The sequence below is a fragment of the Sinocyclocheilus anshuiensis genome, unplaced genomic scaffold, assembly GCF_001515605.1.
Source record: "Sinocyclocheilus anshuiensis isolate Anshui unplaced genomic scaffold, SAMN03320099.WGS_v1.1 scaffold189, whole genome shotgun sequence".
Lineage (NCBI taxonomy): Eukaryota > Metazoa > Chordata > Actinopteri > Cypriniformes > Cyprinidae > Sinocyclocheilus > Sinocyclocheilus anshuiensis.
The window spans coordinates 492,489-508,910 of NW_015540861.1; the positions used below are offsets into that span (position 1 = coordinate 492,489).

Here is a 16,422-nt window from a genome sequence, read left to right on the forward strand (position 1 = left end):
TTCAAAATAAAAACAAATTCAAATAAAACATTAACAAAAAAATTATTTAAAAAAACTTTCATGTCATTTGACCATTAACCAACATCAGAGAACCATGAACATTAATAATAATAATCCCTATATATGTTCAGACATATATATGTAAACAATTTAAACAAAATAATAATAAAAAAATAAAACAGTTGCTAAATTAAAACATTCATGTCATTTGACCATTAACCAACATTAACCATGGACACGCCAATGTGTTATTAAATGATTTAAACAATAACCTAAAATTTCAAGCGGGATTTCAGGTAAATATTTTACATCTGAGGGGTCCAGCTGACAAAGAAAGTTTGGAAACGGCTGATATAAACAGTAGTAAAGTGATGCAGCAGAGGTTTGAGGTAGGGGATATGCCGGTATCAAATTTTCATGTTGCGGTTAATTGCTAATGCTTTTATCACGGTATGCGGTATTATCACGATATTGAAATTTAGTTTAAAAAAAGCATACAGCGGTGTTGTGCATTTTGACCAGTTGATGGGAAAAGTATTCTTAAAATGCATTCATAATTCGGAATAATTTGTAATATATAATTATTCACGGTATTTAGAAGAGCCCACGATAACAATACCGTGCATATTCATTACCATGATATATCGCGTTACCGAATACCGGCACATGTCTAGTTTGAGGCATCCTGCAGTTATTCAGGTGTGGTGAGAGAAGCGCCGTGTGTTTCTAGTCTCTGCTGACAGACTCGAGTCTGAGGGTCCCTCGGCTGATAGACGGATGAAGAAGAGGGGAAATAAACTAACATATCCTGCTCTTTCCTGTCAGTGGCAGGAGGCTGTGCCTGTCACTCCGGCTGCTCCTGTCAGGACAGGCAGATTGGAAAATCCTCCTTCTCAACGCTCTCCTCTTGCCTCTCTTAGTCCCATTATTTCATGCTAGTTTGCCGTGTCAGGGTGGGGGCGGAAAAAGGGCCTGGCCTGACAAAATGAGCTAAATCAATGTGACAATTTACAATTAACAATCACTTCCACCCTGCTTAATGGCTAGAAATAGAGAAGAATATATCCGTCCTTTGACAGTTCAGTTGCATTGACCCTGACTGTCCTTTTGATGATGATGTCATTGTCAAGCCCATAATTCCATGCTCGGGCGCTTTAAATGATAATTGGCCAGTAAAGCACCGTTTATGACCCTTAATTACACACACACACACACACACACACACAACTCAGCTCTGATTTGATTTGATTTACTCTTGATGTATCATTATAAACATGACTATTTTGATCAGGTTTATAAACAGTCCACCCGTCTGCCAATGGTCGGACAAAAAGTTTGGTGACTTTTATTTCATGTCTGTCAGTTTTGATGTCATTTTATACTAATGTTAGTCATTTATACTAAAAGTTTGGAATAATTACAAATATGCAACGTTTTTAAAAGAAGTCTCTTCTGCTTACCAAAACTGCATTTATTTTATGAAAAAAAAAAGTAAAAACTGTAATATTGTAAAATATTATTACAATTTAAAATCATTTTCTATTTGATATTTTAAAATGTAATATATTCCTGTGATATCTTATTATTATCAGCAAGGACGCATTAAATTGATCAAAAGTGACAGTAAAGACAGTTATAATGTTACAAAATATTTCTATTACATTATTCATCAAAGAATCCTGAAAAAATGCATCACAGTTTCCACAAGATTACTAAGAAAAAAAAAATTTCTCAACACTGAATTAGCTTGTATTTTTATATTTTGTTGTGTACTAGTGCCATTTTTATTTATTTATATTTAACTTTAATTGATTTTCACTTCAGTTTTAGTTTTAGTAATTTTAGTATTTTAACATAACTTTTTATTTCAGTTAGTTGCCAAGACAACATTTCTAATTTTAATTTTAAGTTTTTTTTATGTCTAATATTTTTAATATTAGTGGTCAAGGCAACATTTCTAAATAGTATTTATGTTTATTATTTTCCTAATATTGATATTTTATTGTAGTTTTTTTTTTTTTTTTTTTTTAATGGTTTTAGTTTAGAACAACAACACTGCACCAGAAAATCAAAAGTACAGTTTTGCATGTGTACAATTTTGTTAGTTAAGCCATACAAAAACATTTTCTTTCTATACTTGCTTCCCATTTTTACTGCCTTCGCTTCTTCATTAACTACTCTCAGTGGTGGTATTACAACGTTGATAACACAAACATAACAAGATTCGGTGCCAAATAGCCCGAATCAGTCTTATTCACGATTTCAATGTGAACCATTCATCAATCCAATGTGAAAAGTGTTCAAACTCTTGATGGAATCCAACTTGGGTTTGGGCAGAGCGATCGACCCGAATGTGTAAAAACATCCTGAGAACAATGAAACTGCAATTATTTAATCAATATGCATTAATGGAGGAAACCAGACCTCTATTGTCTACACTTAACAAAGCCATTCTTATAGATGCTCTCCTCTCCTCATTACCTGAAAGTAGAAGAAAACCTGGCCGAACCAGTAGTGCATGATGGTGGTCTGGGCGGCATCGTAGTGGAGCTTCTTCCAGATGAACTGAGCCATGATTGTCTGGATGAGCAGACAGCAGGCCAGCGTGGGCAAATTATGAGCTCTGAACAACAGAGCCACCAATAACACCACGCCACTGTACACTTCCCACAGTCCCCTGCTCTTCAGCCGCCTGCTGTCCACCGCTGACGACATCACCTGCGAACGCAACAGGTCCTTCACGCCGGTGAACAAGATACCGAGGACGAAAACGTAGACGAATCGCGCCTCAACGGTTCCCCTGAAAGAGAACGTGAGAAAAACAGAAGGAAAGATTCTTGTTTAGGATCATTGAAGACACTCACTTTTTCACCGCTCTCTTTTGAACACACGGAAGAATCAATATCGACTGCAAGCACCCTTTTGTTTGAAGGCTCGTCTTCATCTCGGGCAAAGCTTGTGAAGTCTGGAGAGAATCAATAACAGTGAGGTTTGACGCTTTGCAGCAGAGAGCAGAAATTACTTATTATAGCCCACAGGAGGTCAGCGGGGTCACCTGGAGGAAATCAGCAGAAACCGCCTGAAAGACCACCTTCTTGCTTTTTACAATGTAGTAGATGCAGCTAAACTGCTGGGACAATATCAGGAAAACATCAAAGATACAGATAGACCACACCGCAAACAAAACACCTCAAATGAATACTCCTACTGTCAGGACAAAGTATATTCAATGACCCATTTATATCTAAATTATGACCGATTCATGTAAATGAACCAATTCACCCTTCTCCGGGAGTTTGATTGACAGGTGATCTGACCAATCATGACGCCGCATCTACCATTTTGTCTGACAAACAAACCAGACAGGAGAGTAGACTAACGTCAGTGGACTTAAACTTGAGAAATGGCGTGTACTGACATCTTTTCGCGGTTGAAACAAGATACCTTCTGATGTTCATTCATGTTTATTTTGTGCTATAACTAGTAAAGAGGAAGAGATGAACGGTTCACATGCCGCTTGAACTGAGGTGCTACAGCGATCTGTCACGACACATTAAAGAGCCACAAAACGGTATTTATAGTTTGAAGTTTTAAAAAAAATGACAACATTTGAAAGCTGAGACTTTGTTTCATACTCTGTCTTGTCTGTCGGCACGTTGTCAGTTTCCTCTTTGCGATGTATTTTTCACAGCGTGAGAACATGATGTGTGGTGTTAGAGCGCCATGGCTTGTCGGACGTAGCAACAGTAACTAAGGGGGGCGGGTCTTGGCGAAGGGTCAATTCAAACTGAAATTTTTCAATGATTCGTCTCTATGCACAGAAGTCTGTCTTAATACTAAAACAATTTGTTAAACACTGCCATTCATCTCTGTTTTTAACTCTATTCTAGTTGTATTTAGCGTTCATTTAAGTGTAATGCTGTCACTGTAATCAAGATCCATTCATTTGAAACTCTTGTTCTTTAACCAGAAATACTTCTCTGATTAAATTATACAATCCATTTATGATGATCTGATCTAGTTTAAGATACAGTACATTGTCCCTTTGAATAGCTTAGAAGCGCTTTATGTAAGTTGCTTGTATAGTGCAGTTTTTTTAAAAGCTCCTTTTCAAAAGGGCAGTGTGACTGTATGTTCTTTAACTATGTTAAATCATGAGTCGCTTGTAGCTTGAGACTCTACAGTTTCACAGAACACTGGATCAGTCACATTAAATGTGATTAGAGCAAAACAAGCGGGGATTTCAGCAATTTCCCTGGAGAAGAAGGAAAGTCTCATCACTTTTATTACCACTGTGTGTCTGTTCCTCTTCACTGTAAATAAGCTCCATCAGAGAGCAAACTAAATCTACACAAAACACTTTAATCCAACACGCGTTACCATGCCAACCGGAACTTGGCAACGGCACGCTGTTCCCAGACATGGATGCATATGCCGAGAGAGTGACGCAGCAGGAAAGTGTCAAACCAACTGCCAGAGAAAATCATCAGACACACACACACACACACACACACACACACACACACACACACACACGCTTGAACTAGAGTCCAGACTCTGGATTTGCTTTAACCTGCACAAACAAATGAGGAACAATTATTGTGCTTTATCACAATAATGCCACCTGCAAAGCTAATGCTTTAAGTTCAATAAACTTTGTGAACTCTATAATATTTATAAAGGTTATGAAGGAGCGTTTTTAACAAAAATGTAAATCATCATTTACTCAGACTCATGTTGATACAAACTGTATGACTTTCTTTCCTGTTAATTTGTTCATTAATTAATTTGTTTGAGCTTAAATGTTTTGTTTTTCCATCTTTCACTTTTGTACATTCGTTAGTTTGTCCCTTTGATATTCTTTTTGTTTGTTTGTTCATTTATTGTTTTTGTTTTTTTTATTTATGAATTCATCCAGAAGTTCAGTCTATTTATTTATTCAAACTGTTTGTTTCTTTTGTTATTCAATTGAACTTTTAAACATTTTGCTCAATTGTTCATACAGGCAATTCTTCAGTATTTATTTATTTATTTATTTATTTTTATTTATATATTTATTTCAATTATTTGATCTTTCCTTTTTTATTTTTGTTTATTCTTTTGTTACTTTGTTCCTTTGATCTTTTTTTGCTCATTTGTTCATGCAGTTTTACAGTTCATTCATCCATCCATCCATCCATCCTAAATGGTTGTTCGTTTGATTTTTCTATTTCTTTTGTTCATTTGCTCATTCCTGCAATTGTTGAACAAATGTTTGATCATTTTCATTAGTTTTTTTTTTCTGTTTATTCCTTTTTTGTTTATTTGATCTTTCTATTTCATTTGTTCCTTTGTAAATTCCGTACAATAATGCTACCCAACAAACTATTGTTTTAAGTTCAGTAAACTTGGGGCCTGTACCATGATGGTGGCTGAACAAACTCGGGGTTACAGGATTAGTTTTGAGCTGACAAAATCAAACCAGTTCAATCCAGCTTTGTTGGTACCATGAAGCTGATCATCAACTTTCTCTGTCAACTCAGGCTTGATCCTGAGTTAATGGAGCGCGTGCACATGAAAGAGTGACATCAGTAATGAACAGCCAATCAGACGCCTTGAAACTGTGATTCACTTCTTGAGAGAAAGTCAGTGCGATTCACTACCAAAGATTAAAATACTGAACAATATGAAGAATTTAAACACATTTACAAGATGAAACGATCTATCCATGAAAGAGGAAAACTTAAAGAAAACATCTTGCCTTATAAGTGCAAGTAAAAGTTGTAAAGTTAGTTCATAGAGTTGATAATATTTATAGGTATAAAAACACTTAAAAATCTAAGCTCATATGTAGTCATGTTTGAAGCTATTGATTCTAAAACTTATTTATATTGCATATTATCTATATTTTTATATTAATAAAAAATAAAAGCTTAATAATTACTATTACACTAAGCTAGTTTGTGTAATGGATTAAGGGTATAATAATTATATAAATCATATAAAATAATGATAAAAAATAATCATCTCTAAATTCAGACAATTTTATCTTTAAAAAGGTTTTACTAAGTAGTGTCCTTTAATTTGGAGTAAGAGAAACTGGGGGAGTGGCTTTATTGCGTCAGACATGTGTCATGTCTGTCATGATTGGTCAAATTTCAGTTTGAGATCTCTAAACCAGAACATAACCTGCCCTGGAGCAGGTTATCTGTGGAGTATAAGTTACTATGGTAATGAACGCAGCTAAACGCCAAGCCACTTTCATGGTACCTAAAACTCAAACTAAACTGAAACTTACCTGGCTAGCCAGCTAAACCGGCTTCATGGTACAGGCCCCTGGACTCTTAAATCATATTTATAAAGGTTCAAAACAGAGTGCTTCATGAGAAATCTGTTTTACTCACACTCATTACAACCTGTATGACTTACTTTCTTCTGTGGAGCACAAAAGGAGATTGAGTTTATACAAAATGTTTGCACTATTCTTTTCCAATCCTTCTCAAGTCATACAAGCTTTCATTATATGGAAAAGAGCAGAATGAATCATTTTTCAAAATTTCAGTTCCACAGAAGTGAGAAAGTCACACCAGGTATGAAATTACATGATGGTGAGCAACAAAGTGCAAGTAGTTTTAAAATGCTATTGTGAACTACAGCATAAGAAAGGAGAGGGAGAGCCAAAACACATTAGCAGATGACATCATGCTTTATTTATCTACAATTAGAGCAACTCAATCAGAGAGTGTGAAAGAAAGAATGAGAGCGATTTAACGCATGAGTGTCCATTCAAAAAGAAAGAAAGAAATAAAGAAAGAATTGGAATAAATAAACTAATTACAAAATAAATTAAAAATTAAAACACACAAATAATGAACAATCACAGGAATTAACAAATAAATTATAAAGAAAGATCAAATAAATAAAGGAATGAACAAAATAAAATAATGAAAATGAAAACATTTAAAAGAAAGGAAGAAAGAGACTTCAATTTCAGGAAAACTAAACAACTGAAGAAATTAAGCAGTGTTGGGGAAAGTTACTTTTAAAAGTAATGCATTACAATATTGCGTTACTCCATAAAAAAAGTAACTAATTACGTTACTTAGTTACTTTTCATGGAAAGTAATGTGTTACGTTACTTTTGCGTTACTTTCAAATCTGGACAGGGCTTGCTTGTTTGTTTTTAAAATAAAAAAGTTATATTTTTGGCAAATATAAAAGCCTTTTCACACCAAAAGTGAAATGAATAAGCCTCAGGCTGAAGGGAAAGTAAATTTACGTCCGTACAGTAGAATGCAGAAGAAGACATTTCAACACAATTCAGCAATAAAAAAAGACACACAAATGTTTGTCTAGAGTAATTTTTGCTTATTAGTACGGTTGAACTGGATCATTGAAGGTCAGAAGCAAAGACATTGGTTAATAGAATGGGATTAAATACATAAAGGATATTTGTGTTGTTTAACATTTAATTATTGCAGGTTTGCATCATATTCTGAGTTGCATTATTTTTATTCATTTTGAGGAATACTGAATCTGTGTTTTTTTTTTGTGAGTGAGATGAATTAATGCATATTCATATTTATTTTAGAACTACAGTAACATCTGATTTCTCACAACATGGGGACAGGAGAGCTGTCAATCAATAAATTTGAAAAAAAAAAAGTAACTTGCGTTACTTATTTGAAAAAGTAACTCAGATATTCTCTTGTAAATTAAAAAGTAATGCGTTACTTTACTAGTTACTTGAAAAAAGTAATATGATTACGTAACTCACGTTACTTGTATTGCGTTACCCCCAACACTGAAATTAACAAATAAACAAACAAAAATCAAATAACCAAAAGAATGAAAAGAAAAAATGAAAATGAACATCCATTTAGAATGAATGAATGAGCAAAAAAAAAAAAAGATCAAAGGAACAAAATAACAAACGAATGAAAAAAAAGGAAAGATCAAATCATTGAAAAAACAAACAAAAATACTGAAGAATTGCATGAACAATTGAGCAAAAAAAAGAACAAATGAATAACAAAAGAAACAAACAATTTGAATTAATAAATGCATATTTATGAATAATTGGATAAATAAATGAATAAATCAATCAGTAAATGAACAAACAAACAAAAAGAAAATCACATGGACAAACTAATGAACAGAAGGAAAAACAAAAATCAAGGTTCAAACAAATGAATTAATGAAGAAAGAAAGAAAGAAAGAAAGAAAGAAAGAAAGAAAGAAAGAAAGAAAGAAAGAAAGAGGTGGAGAACTGAGCACCAATCAGGTGTTCTTTGTAGACCCCGCCCCTTCAGTCAGCACCAATCAAATGGTGTTCCTAATAGGCTACGACTCATTAGTAAGCAGCAATCAGAAGGTGTTTCTCCTAAGCCCCGCCCCCTCGGTGACAGGGTGCTGCTAAACAAGCTCCACTAAACTGCTGTGGATGAACAGACTGCACAGCTAAAGGCTGCTAGAGAAATTGTATTTCTAGAAATATGAACATTTATGAAGCTCTGTTTTCCCACAGAATGAGTAAAACTAACATCAGTGCACCTCAAATCGCTGATGTCAGCAAACGCTTCTTAATAAAAAAAAATAAAAAAAAACAGTAACTGCACTGGAATCATGTTTTACTACTGAACTCATGTTCATACTGACAGTTCGTCTTGAATGGTCTACAAGGCAATAACCTGGCCAAGTTTCCAGTGACAAATAACACTGAAAGTGAAGATTAATCTGAACATATTTGATACTCAACATTACAATGTCCAACAAAACTAGCTGCATATGCACTTTTACAGTGCTGCAACATGCATATTTAAATAGGTAATTCTTCATTAGGCAAATCCATGCAAATGAGGCTCATTCTACAATGTGCTGGATTCACAAACATTATGAACCTTGTAAACTGTCAAATCCAGCAAAAAAAACTGTGCAGAAACTGTGCAGGATCTAGCCAAACAGATTGACGTTTGTTATTTTTTTGCGTAGCATTTATTTGAACATCGTTAATCTCTAATCGCTAATCGAGTTCTGCCAGCGATTCACTCGGTCTGACGGTTTTCAGTCTGGCACTGAAGGTGTGTGGAATGCACAAAAATAACAATAATATCAGTGTGTGTGTGATATGCGTGAAAGAAAGGTGGTTTGGGTTGCCAGATATTGCGTCAGATTTAAAAATGTCCGCTCTTATTAAAGCAAACATTGTGCAAGACCGTGGTCGGTGTTCTCCAGACAACAAACCCCACGCGCTGACTTACATAAACTCAAATATGCTGAAGACACAAAATGTCTGTTTATTTATTCATTCACCCCCGTCTTTCTGTTTTATTCAATTCCAGTGTTGCTGATCTGTTTTGTCCGCAGCTGTCCGTCTGATTTTGGAGGAAATGAGAGAACAATATGACCTTTAACCCTAGAGCAGAGCACTTTGACCTGGAGTCACGCAGGTTATTATGGCCAACATTAACACATGCGAAAGTCGTGCCATGATTCCTAGGGTGTTCTAGATGGTTGCTAGGGTGTTGTGGGTGGTTGCTAGGGTGTTGAATTTTGAGACTGAATGACTGCAAGAATGAACAAGTGAATGAATGAGCAAATAAAGAAAAAAAGGAAGATCAAATGAACAAACTAAATATAAATAAATTATAAATAAAAATATAAAATAAAGATTTAATAAATATAATAAATAAAAAGAAAAAAGAAAAATACATAAAAAGAAAAGAAAAATAAATATGAATAGGTTGCTAGGGTATTGTGTGTGGCTGCTGTTAATTTCTTATAAATTAATGAATGAATGAACCAACAAAAAGAAAGAAACATCAAATGAACAAACTAACTAAAATTAATACAAGAAACAAAAAATGAAAAAAGATAAAACATTGTAATGAACAAATGAATGAATTCATAAAAAAATAAGAAAAAATAAAAATAAATATTAAATAAAAAAGTTTGTTAAAGGGGTCATCGGATGCCCATTTTCCACAAGTTGATATGATTCTTTAGGGTCTTAATGAAAAGTGTGTAACATAGTTTGGTTAAAATGTCTCAATGGTACTGTAAAAAACACCTTTTTACACCCTTATACTCACTTCTACTGTAGCTGAAGCTGGATCACGAATGATTCGCGCAAACATAGACGCACGCATTTAGGCGGATTGGGGATCGGCGCATTCACTTCAAAACGAAAGTAACGTTAATCCTCTGCGTCTTCAGCAGCTCAGATGTCGGGAAAAAAATTGATTTTTCGATTAATCGTTTTTTTAAATGACGTCGATTCGATATCAATTTTCAAAAACCGCGAATTGATCTTTTCCGGTATTAAAACAAGATCTGATTAACGTGAATCTTATCATTAGTCTTCTCCACTAGATGTCACCCTTATTTACCTTGTGCGATGTTACAACAGAAAGCCTGTCATTCATTCAGCGCTTATCATGGCCATAAGCATGACTGTTTTGTTTACTACACACATACTAAAGCGCGGATGACGCTCGCTGTGTTTTCAGCTTCTGTCGTTTCACTATATGATGATATGAACACGAATGTCATCTCCAGCTGCTCTGAGAGTCACTTCATTAGCATTTTACCATTTCATTTGAGAAAACTACCATCATATCACATACACCGCAGCTGCAAGTTCTTCACGGCAACCCGTCAAAATAAAGTTTAGTTTAATGATAAAAAACTGTCAGAATATATTACTATTTAGCAGTCTTAAGACTCAATGCTACTACTGCTAATACATATTAATAAATCTTTATTTTTAAAAAGGAATACGTTTTGTTTACTACACACATACTAAAGCGTGGATGACGCTCGCAGTGTTTTCAGCTTCTGCTGTGTCACTATATGATGATATGAACACGAATGTCATCTCCAGCTGCTCTGAGAGTCACTTCATCGAAATCGAATCGAATCGGGACATCTGAATCGATACCCACCCCTAATGTGTACACACACTTCCAACACACATTTATGTTCAAACAACAACAAAAGTGAATTTTGCATCCGATGACCCCTTTAAAATAAATAAATAAATAAATGACTGACTGAATAAATAAAGCAAAAATTTTAATATAAAAAAGATACATAGATGCAAACATGCATTAAAGACTGAATGAAGAAACAAACAAAAAAAATATTAGCCCTAGAGCAGAGCACTTTGACCCAGTGTCATTCAGGTTGCAAAAGTTGTGCCATCATTGCTAGGATGTTGCAGTGATGTTCAGGGTAATGGCCAAAATAGCTCATCTCCATGTCTGTCTATCTATTGATATTCTGGTCCATTGATACAGCTCAAGACCATCCCTATGGGGTTATTTTACTGTCCGCCAGGCAGAAATTCCACATCTGATTGATCAGAAAAGCACCTGCACACCTCTCCTCGGCAAGCCACATGATTTGAGATGTCAGGCATGTTTGTAGCACAAACCATGAGAGACGAGTTACACGTCACACTTGTTGTCTAATACATTTTTTATACAGGTAGTCTCTCATAGTGCTTTAAAAGAGAAATATGTGAGTGTGTACACACAGTAATGTGTCTATTTCTTGTTCTGAGGCAGAATTCATTTCCATCTCTATGTGGTATCCGCATGCATAAATATTCTCAAATGAGGTGTCAGCACAACACAAACCCCTAGATTAATCAGAATAAAAATACAGAGCTTTTTATGGGCCTAGTCTTGACGCAGGTGTGCCGCAGTGCTTTTAATTACTCTCTTCAGATGTGTTTGGATCTAAAACACTGAGAAAAAAGGGCAAATTCCACTTGAAAGTGAGCTTCAAGGACCGTGCCCTGCTCCCTCTGGAGGGCAGAGCTCTTGAGGCGAGTACTCTCAAGGGTGCAGGGGAGTACAGTCTCATATGTGGCCTTTGGAAGACCCTACACGCAGATACACGTCACTGCTGCTTTATCTGAATATGAATATATGAACATGAATGTGAATATATGAATGTGGCCTTCAAAAACTGAAAAAAAAAGTTTGGTTTGTTGTATAAAATCATGTTTGATGTATAAAACATCATTTTTTGACTCTCTGTGTGGAGTTTGGTAAAGACAAACAACCAAACAAACTTGTCAGGAATCTTAAATACAGTATATAGAGAGGCTACATTTTATATAAGAGTCAAAATCTGCTACGGGGTAATAATGGATCAACAAGAGATTTTTCACTATTATTTACAACAGGATCTGCATTTTCATGGGTTTAAATAAAATATGTTTTGTTACAGAGACAATAAGAACAACTCTGTGCATCAAAACCACTCCTTTCCTGGCAAAAAAAAAATTTAACTTTTTTTTTTTTAATTTGTAACAGCTGAATGTAACATTTTTGACTAGTCAAATGTATCAATCTCTGAGTAATATGTAATTGAAATCACAAAATAAGTATAATGCACTATATGCAAAAACCATTTTGAATGCCTCCAATATGTTTTATAATACCCAAAAATCAAACACAGTTCACCCCTTATGCATGTTATCATGCCCATCAAAAATTTAGTCTGGATGCCGGTAGGAATATCAGTAGTAAAACCACTGACAAAACACAATTTATGGGCATCAATCACTTCACTGAGTACTCGCTGGCTAATAAATAAATAGTTTTTTTTTCAAATCCACATCATTTAAATATTTCAAAATTGATGTATGTCAAAAAATAACATGCGCAATACAAAGTACACAATACAAGCACGCACATTTCCTGAAAAACCCACACCACTGGATATATTGACTACGTCATTGCTTTACGAGAAGAAGGAAAAATGTCAGCCTGAGCGGCTTCAACATGCTGTCTGTTAGACAACGTAATGTACCTAATACTTAACACACGTGAGTAAAAAATTGTTCTTCACTTGCTGAAATAGAATCAGAATGCTCAGTGAAATTAGTGAAATCCTTCACACTGCATAGTAAAGAGAATAAACACCAAACTTCAGTGTTAGTGAACATCGTTCAAAGTTTTGGTTTCTGATGGAAACAGGAAGCTGTAAAGACATTTACAAAGTTCTGTTTCAAATAAATGCTTTTCTTTTGAACTTTCCATTCAATAAATAAATAAGTAAATAAGCGAATAAATAAATATATTGAAATAAAAATATTAAATATAATATACGTGAGCTACTGAACATGAAGTCAACAGAAAAACTCATCAACCAGTAATCAACTGTGGAGTTACTACTTGGATATGTTTTCTTTTAAGCGAGTACATCTGCCCTGCCTGAAGAAAATTTATTTGAATTTTTCCCTTTTGTTTTTCCTAATTATTTATTGCAGGAACTGGCTGCGCTTCAGCTCATTTCTCTGGCTTGTTCTCTTAAGCTTTAATGCTCAAAGCGCTATGACCGCTTCACCAGACCTGTAACAGCTCACAATACTTCCTCCGTCCCTTGAGAAGTGTTTTTGGAAATCATGTTTTCCTCTCTGACGGTAAACACGGGCTTTCTTGAAGTCGTACGACTGTGGAGATTCTATATTCTGCATGTAAGATGCTTTTCAGACAACACAGTTTATGATGTTCACTTCAGCTGATATCTCATACTGTCACTACTGAACTCAGACGCTCCCACACTTCATTTTCCACACTCCACTCAAATACTACAAAATTTGTGTCTCTGCCAAAATGCCTGTTTATTTCTTTTGCGCTCAGCTTTCTCTGACAACAATCATTTCCCCCATAAACGGCTTTGAGCATAAACTCTGATTTTAAAAAAAGCATCTTGACATCTTTTCACTCAGTGACTTTTGTGTGTTTGTGGTTTTTCTCCACTACAGTTGACTGCGCTTTGGTTTAATTTATATTTTTTAATCAAAGGCAGAACAATGTTTCAAAAAAGCAAAACCAAACAACGAGCTCAAAATTAAGCTGAGATTTGTACCATTTTTCACTGACCTTGTTGCACTGCATTCTGGGATTGGCTGGTCTGTAAAAGATGTGACGCTGTCTAACATAATTATGCTGTGTACATGCTAAAAATATGCTTATGAACTCAGAAAAGCTATTAATACTTCTTATTTACATGAAGAAACACATTTCGAATGGACTAAATACCACACACTGAGTTGTTCAGTAGCTTGTTTCATGCATGTGGTGCAATAATTCTTGTTTTGGTCTTCTAACATGAATAAATCAGATGCAAAACAGACTTGAGGTTGTTTACGCCTCTAAGAGCAGCGTGAAACATCTGTGATTTACATATCTATTCAGAAAGGTATTAACTGTGCTAATGGCTAGATCACACTCACATACACAACAGCACACAGAAGAAGAATTGAGTCAGCTGTCATGGACAGTTTTTGCTTGTTCATTGGGTCATGTGTGATTGCGCATCTTGGGCAAAGGCACAGTCAAACATCTAGCACCAAAGACCTCACTCAAGCAAGTCGCTTCTCTGGATGGCCATCTTGGTATTGTCTCAAGGCAGTATTTTCTTTTCTTACTTTCTTAATTACTTACTTACTTCTTTTATTATTAATAAACAAACATAAACATACAACAGAACCATATTGAACTAGAGTGTAAAAAGTAAAATTGAATACAATAAATTAATTTAAACAAAATAAAAAGTAACAAGTTGAATTAAGAAAAAAATCGAATAAAACAAAAAAATTCATTTTCGTTACTTGAAATAAAATAAACTGCTGAAATAAAAGAAACTTAAACTTATTTAATTTCGGCTAATTGCCAAGGCAATATTAGTGTAGCTTGAAGTAATACAATAACTAAAACTAAATAAACTAAAACTAATAAATTAAAATTTCTAAAAACTATATAGACATATTTAAAAAAAAAAGAAAAAAAAAAAAGAAAAAGAAGTAAAAATTACAAAAACACAACAAAATTAGTAAAACTTCAAATAATACTAAAGAGAAAACAGAAAAATCAAATCTAATTCAAAATATTAACAAAAACTATATATACATACAAACGCCCGTGTTTGTATATATATAATTATACTATATACTATTATACTATAATATATATTGTTTAATATATTTCTCATGAGAAAATAATTCTATATATATATATATATACAGTGGGGCAAAAAAGTATTTAGTCAGCCACCAATTGTGCAAGTTCTCCCACTTAAAAAAACATTAAATACAATAACAGTTGTATTCATATCATTTAGCGTTTTTATCTTAAGCACAGCAAAAACTCAATTTCTCAGGTTGGTACAGCTAAAGTGCAAGTATATTTTAGAGAAAAACAATGAGATGTTGCTTTTATCAATGAGGTGTTGGCTCTTTTAACTCATTTGCCATATTCAGTGCCAGTGTTGGGCAAGTTACTCTGAAAATGTAATCAAATGACTGATACTGTTCTGATTACTTTATTTCAAAAATAATTAGTTACATTACTAGTTACGTTACTTTTTTCTCCATTCCCGATAAATATTTGTTATTAAAGCATCAACATTCACAGAGCACTGTTATTTTTAACTAAAGCAAGCGGCTGCTGCGTGCATGGTTTGGCATGGCAGAATATATTTTATATTAGTTCATGTTGCTTTTGTGCCATAGATGAATAATTTATTTGTTTTAGATATTTTATGTTTAGATATTTCTATTTTGCGGGAGTCCCGTGAATCATTTTATTCTCCCGCATCCCGCACACACACACGAGTGTCTACCCGCTCGCACCAGCACTCGCCCATCTTCTCGCCCCGTCGGGTCTCGCGGGAGCAGGTCTCTAATCCACTGGCACTTGACTCGACAGTGAAAAAAACACTGCATTCTGTCAGCAATGTAACGCAGCAGTAACGTATAGAGACTTCGCCTTGTAACTATACTCTAATTACAATTTTGAAAATTATAACGCGTTAAATTACTCCGTTACTAAAAAAAAGTAATCAAATTACAGTAATGCGTTACTAAGTAATGCGTTACTGCCCAACACTGTTCAGTGCTGTGATTTCCCTGATACACGTGCTTACTACTTGAAAGGCAATTTAAATAAATGGGAATTTTTTGGGGACTTGAAACCCCCAGTTCCCATTTATTTTAATTGCATGGAAAGAAATCAACCAGTGCATTTTTCTCCATAGAGGACAAAAATTCATACAGGTTTGTAATGACATGAGAGTAAATTATATTTCATTTTTAGCTGAACTACCCCTTTAAATGCACTATAATCGACATTCATTTGGGTCAAAAGCAGAAAATGTGTAATATAAAGACAGAAAACGAGGGAGAGAGAGGGAGAGTAACTGATGGGGCAGAAGTCAGTGGACGTCTGTTAAACAGGCGAGCCAGAGGTTGCCAGGGCAACACAAACAATGTCCTGCAGTGATTAATGAGTGTGAGAGTGACTCTGGTGGCACAGGGTGGCATTGCCAATTACCTCACGCTCGCGCTCCCTCTGTCATATGGAGAGTGTGTAATGGAACACAGCCTGTGGCGCTACACCAAGGGTAGGAGGTCAAAGATTTAATTAG

General features: G+C 34.7%; 1 protein-coding gene across 1 annotated transcript in view; it reads right to left on the reverse strand.

Annotated features, from left to right (window-relative positions):
• LOC107688002 (GPI ethanolamine phosphate transferase 2-like) overlaps positions 1-16,422 on the reverse strand; it is a 145,138-nt gene that overhangs the window by 15,020 nt on the left and 113,696 nt on the right. The window contains 1 exon segment of the mRNA XM_016485536.1: positions 2,482-2,800. Coding sequence (XP_016341022.1) covers positions 2,482-2,800 — 319 coding nt within the window.